At 39.3% G+C, this 7,773-nt stretch overlaps 1 protein-coding gene across 1 annotated transcript; it reads left to right on the forward strand.

The window, feature by feature from the left end:
- Nucleotides 1–7,006: 7,006 nt before the first annotated feature.
- Nucleotides 7,007–7,458, forward strand: LOC461194 (NADH dehydrogenase [ubiquinone] 1 beta subcomplex subunit 4-like). The gene has a single exon (XM_054683966.2). The coding sequence runs from the start codon at nt 7,034–7,036 to the stop codon at nt 7,421–7,423; it is 390 nt and encodes a 129-aa protein (XP_054539941.1). The 5' UTR covers nt 7,007–7,033; the 3' UTR covers nt 7,424–7,458.
- Nucleotides 7,459–7,773: the final 315 nt, after the last annotated feature.

Raw genomic sequence — 7,773 nt, forward strand, 5'->3', positions numbered from 1 at the left:
ATGGACATTTGGGTTGATTCCAAGTCTTTGCTACTGTGAATAGTGCTGCAATAAACATACATGTGCATGTGTCTTTATAGCAGCATGATTTACAATCCTTTGGGATGGCTGGGTCAAATGGTATTTCTAGTTCCAGATTCCTGAGGAATCGCCACACAGTCCTCCAAATGGGTGAACTACTTTACAGTCCCACCAACAGTGTAAAAGTGTTCCTATTTCTCCACATCCTCTCCAGCACCTGTTGTTTCCTGACTTTTTAATGATTGCCATTCTAACTGGTGTGAGATGGTATCTCATTGTGGTTTTGATTTGCATTTCTCTGATGGCCAGTAATGAGCATTTTTTCATGTGTCTGTTGGCTGCATAAATGTTTTCTTTTGAGAAGTGTCTGTTCATATGTTTTGCCCACTTTTTGATGGGGTTGATTTTTTCTTATAAATTTGTTTAGGTTCTTTGTAGATTCTGGATATTAGCTCTTTGTCAGATGGGTAGATTATAAAAATTTTCTCCCATTCTGTAGGATGGCTGTTCACTCTGATGGTAGTTTCTTTTGCTGTGCAGAAGCTCTTTAGTTTAATTAGATCCCATTTGTCTGTTTTGGCTTATGTTGCCATTGCTTTTTGTGTTTTAGACATGAAGTCCTTACCCATGCCTATGTCCTGAATGGTATTGCCTAGGTTTTCTTCTAGGGTTTTTATGGTTTTAGGTCTAACATTTAAGTCTTTAATCCATCTTGAATTAATTTTTGTATAAGGTGTAAGGAAGGGATCCAGTTTCAGCTTTCTACATATGGCTAGCCAGTTTTCCCAGCACCATTTATTAAATAGGGAATCCTTTCCCCATTTCTTGTTTTTGTCAGGTTTGTCAAAGATCAGATGGTTGTAGATGTGTGGTATTATTTTTGAGGGCTCTGTTCTGTTCCATTGGTCTATATCTCTGTTTTGGTACTAGTACCATGCTGTTTTGGTTACTGTAGCCTTGTAGTATAGTTTAAAGTCAGATAGCGTGATGCCTCCAGCTTTGTTCTTTTGGCTTAGGATTGTTTTGGCAATGCAGGCTCTTTTTTGGTTCCATATGAACTTTAAAGTTGTTTTTTCCAATTCTGTGAAGAAAGTCATTGGTAGCCTGATGGGGATGTCATTGAATCTATAAATTACCTTGGGCGGTATGGCCATTTTCACGATATTGATTCTTCCTATCCATGAGCATGGAATGTTCTTCCATTTGTTTATGTCCTTTTATTTTGTTGAGCAGTGGTTTGTAGTTCTCCTTGAAGAGGTACTTCACATCCCTTGTAAGTTGGATTCCTAGGTATTTTATTCTCTTTGTAGTAATTGTGAATGGGAGTTCATTCATGATTTGGCTGTCTGTTTGTCTGTTGTTGGTGTATAAGAATGCTTGTGATTTTTGTCATTGATTTTGTATCCTGAGACTTTGCTGGAGGTGCTTATCAGCTTAAGGAGATTTTGGGCTGAGGTGATGGGGTTTTCTAAATATACAATCATGTCATCTGCAAACAGGGACAATTTGACTTCCTCTTTTCCTAATTGAATACCCTTTATTTCTTTCTCCTTCCTCATTGCCCTGGCCAGAACTTCCAACACTATTTTGAATAGGAGTGGTGAGAGAGGGCATCCTTGTCTTATGCTGGTTTTCAAAGGGAATGCTTCCAGTTTTTGCCCATTCAGTATGATATTGGCTGTGGGTTTGTCATAAATAGCTCTTATTATTTTGAGATACATCCCATCAATACCTAATTTATTGAGAGTTTTTAGCATGAAGGGCTGTTACATTTTGTCAAAGGCCTTTTTCTGCATCTATTGAGATAATCATGTGGTTTTATTCTTTGGTTCTGTGTATATGATGGATTACATTTATTGGTTTGTTGAACCAGCCTTGCATCCCAGGGATGAAGCCCACTTGATCATGGTGGATAAGCTTTTTGATATGCTGCTGGATTCGGTTTGCCAGTATTTTATTGAGGATTTTTGCATTGATGTTCATCAGGGATATTGGTCTAAAATTCTCTTTTTTTATTGTGTCTCTGCCAGGCTTTGGTATCAGGATAATGTTGGCCTCATAAAATGAGTTAGGGAGGATTCCCTCTTTTTCTGTTGATTGGAATAGTTTCAGAAGGAATGGTACCAACTCCTATTTGTACCTCTTGTAGAATTTGGCTGTGAATCTGTCTGGTCCTGGACTTTTTTTGGTTGGTAGGCTATTAATTATTTCCTCAATTTCAGAGCCTGTTATTGGTCTATTCAGGGATTCAACTTCTTCCTGGTTTAGTCTTGGGAGGGTGTATGTGTCCAGGAATTTATCCATTCCTTCTAGATTTTCTAGTTTATTTGTGTAGAGGTGTTTATAGTATTCTCTGATGGTAGTTTGTATTTCTGTGGGATCGGTGGTGATATCCCATTTATCATTTTTTATTGTGTCTATTTGATTCTTGTCTCTTTTCTTCTTTATTACTCTTGCTAGCAGTCTATCAATTTTGTCTATCTTTTCAAAAAACCAGCTCCTGGATTCATGATTTTTGAAGGGTTTCTTGTGTCTCTATCTCCTTCAGTTCTGCTCTGATCTTAATTATTTCTTGCCTTCTGCTAGCTTTTGAATGCGTTTGCTCTTGCTTCTCTTGTTCTTTTAATTGTTATGTTAGAGTGTCAATTTTAGATCTTTCCTGCTTTCTCTTGTGGGCATTTAGTGCCATAAATTTCCCTCTATACACTGCTTTAAATGTGTCTCAGAAATTCTGGTATGTTGTGTCTTTGTTCTCATTGGTTTCAAAGAACATCTTTATTTCTGCCTTCATTTCGTTATGTACCCAAGCCATTCAGGAGCAGCTTGTTCAGTTTCCATGTAGTTGAGTGGTTTTGAGTGAGTTACTTAATCCTGAGTTCTAGTTTAATTGCATTGTGGTCTGAGAGACAGTTTGTTATAATTTTTGTTCTTTTACATTTGCTGAGGAGTGCTTTTACTTCCAACTATGTGGTCAGCTTTGGAATAAGTGTGAAGTGGTGCTGAGAAAATGTATATTCTGTCAATTTGGGGTGGAGAGTTCTGTAGATGTATATTAGGTCCACTAGGTGCAGAGCTGAGTTCAAGTCTTGGATATCCTTGTTAACTTTCTGTCTTGTTGATCTGTCCAATGTTGACAGTGGAATGTTAAAGTCTCCCATTATTATTGTGTGGGAGTTTAAGTCTTTTTGTAGGTCTCTAAGGAATTGCTTTATGAATCTGGGTGCTCCTATATTAGGTGCATATATATTTAGGATAGTTAGCTCTTCTTGGTGAATTGATCCTTTTACCATTATGTAATGGCCTTCTTTGTCTCTTTTGATCTTTGTTGGTTTAAAGTCTGTTTTATCAGAGACTAGGTTTGCAACCCCTACTTTTTTGTGTTTTCCACTTGCTTGGTAGATTTTCCTCCATCCCTTTATTTTGAGCCTATGTGTGTCTCTGCATGTGAGATGTGTCTCCTGAATACAGCACACTGATGGGTCTTGACTCTTTATCCAATTTGCCAGTCTGTGTCTTTTAATTGGAGCATTTAGCCCATTTACATTTAAGGTTAATATTTTTATGTGTGAATTTGATCCTGTCATTATGATGTTAGCTGGTTTTTTTGCTTATTAGTTGATGCAGTTTCTTCCTAGCATCAATGGTCTTTACAATTTGGCATGTTTTTGCAGTGGCTGGTACCAGTTGTTCCTTTCCATGTTTAGTGCTTCCTTCAGGAGCTCTTGTAAGGCAGGCCTGGTGGTGACAAAATCTCTCAGCATTTGCTTGTCTGTAAAGTATTTTATTTCTCCTTCACTTATGAAGCTTAGTTTGGCTGGATATGAAATTCTGGGTTGAAAATTCTTTTCTTTAAGAATGTTGAGTATTGGCCCCCACTGTCTTCTGGCTTGTAGAGTTTCTGCTGAGACATCCGCTGTTAGTGTGATGGGCTTCCCTTTGTGGGTAACCCGACCTTTCTCTCTGGCTGCCCCTTAACATTTTTTCCTTCATTTCAACTTTGGTGAATCTGACAATTATTTGTCTTGGAGTTGCTCTTCTTGAGGAGTATCTTTGTGGCGTTCTCTGTACTTCCTGAATTTGAATGTTGGCCTCCCTTGCTAGGTGGGGAAGTTCTCCTGGATAATATCCTGCAGAGTGTTTTCCAACTTGGTTCCATTCTCCCCGTCACTTTCAGGTACACCAATCAGACGTAGATTTGGTTTTTTCACATATTCCCATATTTCTTGGAGGCTTTGTTCATTTCTTTTTATTCTTTTTTCTCTAAACTTCTCTTCTCACTTCATTTCATTCATTTCATCTTCCATCGCTGATACCCTTTCTTCCAGTTGATTGATTCAGCTACTGAAGCATGTGCATGTGTCACGTACTTCTCATGTCATGGTTTTCAGCTCCATCAGGTCATTTAAGGTCTTCTCTATGCTGCTTATTCTAGTTAGCCATTCGTCTAATCTTTTTTCAAGGTTTTTAGCTTCTTTGTGATGGGTTTGAACATCCTCCTTTAGCTCAGAGAAGTTTGTTATTACTGATCATCTGAAGCCTTTTTCTCTCAACTCGTCAAAGTCATTCCCTGTCCAGCTTTATTCCATTGCTGGCAAGGAGTTGTGTTCCTTTGGAGGAGAAGAGGCGTTCTGATTTTTAGAATTTTCAGCTTTTCTGCTCTGGTTTCTCCCCATCTTTGTGGTTTTATCTACCTTGGTCTTTGATGATGGTGACGTACAGATGGGGTTTTGGTGTGGGTGTCCTTTCTGTTTGTTAGTTTTCCTTCTAACAGTCAGGACCCTCAGCTGCAGGTGTGGTGGAGTTTGCTGGAGGTCCACTCCAGACCCTGTTTGCCTGGGTATCACCAACAGAGGCTGCAGAACTGCGAATATTGCAGAACGGCAAATGTTGTTGCCTGATCGTTCCGCTGGAATCTTCATCTCAGAGGGGCACCCAGCCGTATGAGGTGTCAGTCTGCCCCTAGTGGGAGGTGCCTCCCCGTTAGGCTACTCAGGGGTCAGGGACCCACTTGAGGAAGCAGTCTGTCCATTCTCAGATCTCAAACTCCGAGCTGGGAGAACCACTACTCTCTTCACAGCTGTCGGACAGGGATATTTAAGTCTGCAGAAATTTCTGCTGCCTTTTGTTCAGCTATGCCCTGCCCCCAGAGGTGGAGTCTACAGAGGCAGGCAGGCCTCCTTGAGCTGCGGTGGGCTCCACCCAGTTCAACTTCCTGGCTGCTTTGTTTACCTACTCAAGTGTCAGCAATGGTGGACGCCCCTCGTCCAGTCTTGCTGCCGCCTTGCAGTTCCATCTCAGACTGCTGTGCTAGCAATGAGGGAGGCTCCATGGGTGTGGGACCCTCCAAGCCACGTGTGGGATATAATCTCCTGATGTGCCATTCGCTAAGACTGTTGGAAAAGCGCAGTATTAGGGTGGGAGTGACCTGATTTTCCAGGTGCCGTCTGTCACAGCTTCCCTTGGCTAGGAAAAGGAATTCCCTGACCCCTTGCACTTCCCGGGTGAGGTGATGCCTTACCATGCTTCTGCTCATTCTCCATGGGCTGTACCCACTGTCCTGCACCCACTGTCCAACAAGCCCCAGTGAGATGAACCTCGTACCTCAGTTGGAAATGCAGAAATCACCCATCTTCTGCGTTACTTACACTGAGAGCTGTAGACTGGAGCTGTTCCTATTCAGCCATCTTGGAAACTCTCTAATTTGTCTTTTCTTTATAGAAGTCTGAGCTGTGAACCTAGTGATGGGTGAGAAAATATGTTACTTTTTTTCCCCTACAGCCCTTCATGTTTTTCACTTTTGTAAGTTTCTTATAATTGTTTTTGGTTATTGTTGCTGAGGCTGATATCTTGCTAAAATTATTCATGTATTTGGATGTTACTAATCATTTTAATGGATAAGTATATTTTATTTATTTAATATTTCATATCTATTTGTAAATTATCTATTGTCACCAGATCTTCAACACAAAATTCGATAGGATAAGTAAAAGCAACAGAAAAGGAGGTTTTCATGATATTTCATTGAAATTACTGGTTAGTGGCTCAACATAAAGCTGCTTTTATCATCTTTCTATTTCTGCAAGCCATGTGACGCGTACAAGTCTGCAGGCAGATTATGACTCTATGTAAACGAAGACAAGAAAATTAAAACTGTGGGAGCTTTTTCACCCCATAAGGAGCTTAGTTTAAAGAAAAAATAAAGGGCTTTTCTTACTTGCATGTCACAGAGAAACAGGTTTAAATCACTACAGCAGTGTAATGTGAGGCATGTTTAGGAATTCAGCAAAGCATAAGAAGGAAAAGTCTTCACTGGTAAGTAGCAGGATTTAACTGACACAGCTGTCTTTTTAAAATTTCTAAATGCTTCCTTTGCCTTACATTGGAGTTCAGATCACTCAAAAATAAAAAAATAAAAAAAGCAGAAGAGAGCTTGCTGTGACATGAATCCATAAGGATTAGGTTTAGATTCAATTCCTTTAGTAAACATAGTTATTTGGCTTCATTTTGGTTTCTCTTGAAAAGGTATGACTTCTTTAAATTTGAAGGAAATGGACATGTATCATATTATTCTGGGATAGAAAAGATTAAAAACTGTATTGAACCCATTCGCCAACAGATTTTTGAATGAACTCTACAATAAAAGCTACAAAAAAGGTAGGACATATTTGCTTACCTTTAATGAGGGCAAGCTGGTGATCTGTTAAGGAGACCCATTCCAGCACTGGACACTCACTTCTTAAAGAAGATAAAACTTATATTGAATTGAATTTGGCTCCCTAGATTTGCCAATCACTACTGAATTCTTCAATTTGTAGACATCTATCACAAATCTAATATTTTTCTCTATTACAGAGACATATTCATTTCACAATACACAGTAGTATCTTGATTGTTAGCCTAAATTAACTTAACAGTTATTTCTGCCTGATCTTAAATGTTATATAATAGAAATGTTATATATTTCTAAGGACCTCAGAATCGTGCAGGCGCAATTGTGCCCCGGGTCGCCAAGATGCCGTTCCCAAAGTATAAGCCGTCGAGCCTGGCCACTCTGCCTGAGACCCTCGACCCAGCCGAATACAACATATCTCTGGAAACCCAGCGGGTGCAAGCTGAGCGGTTGGCCACAAGAGCCCGGCTGAAACGAGAGTACCTGCTTCAGTGCAATGATCCCAACCTCCGAGGGCTCATCGAAAATCCTGCCTTGATTCGTTGGGCCTATGCAAGAACAACAAATGTCTATCCTAATTTCAGACCCACTCCTAAAAACTCACTCATGGGAGCTCTGTGTGGATTTGGGCCCCTCATCTTCATTTATTATATTATCAAAACTGAGAGGGATAGGAAAGAAAAACTTATCCAGGAAGGAAAATTGGATCGAACATTTCACCTATCATATTAAGTCTGGCAATGATGACTATATGTATCCCTGCATAAATAAATTGACTATTGATTAAAAAAAAGAAAAGAAATATTACTCTCCAGGGTTCTCTATAGTACACAGGTGAGTATAAGTGACAAAAATTGTATCTATAATGAATTCCCCTAATTAATTAGTATATTTTTAAAAGGCGGTGGTTTGATTTAACTTTCCAATTTATATTAACTTATGATGAATAGAAGCAAACACAGATTGATTATTTTCAAGCAATGCTGTAGTACCTATGTATGCCAGGCACTCTTCTAATAAGTTCACAAAAATTAATTTACTTAATTCTTAAACCTACAAAGTAAATACTTTAATTATCCCTA

This window comes from Pan troglodytes, chromosome 3, assembly GCF_028858775.2.
Source record: "Pan troglodytes isolate AG18354 chromosome 3, NHGRI_mPanTro3-v2.0_pri, whole genome shotgun sequence".
Lineage (NCBI taxonomy): Eukaryota > Metazoa > Chordata > Mammalia > Primates > Hominidae > Pan > Pan troglodytes.

Excerpts from the sequence above, each read along its gene's own strand:
- LOC461194 (XM_054683966.2), top strand. The coding sequence starts at position 7,034 with ATGCCGTTCCCAAAGTATAAGCCGTCGAGCCTGGCCACTCTGCCTGAG.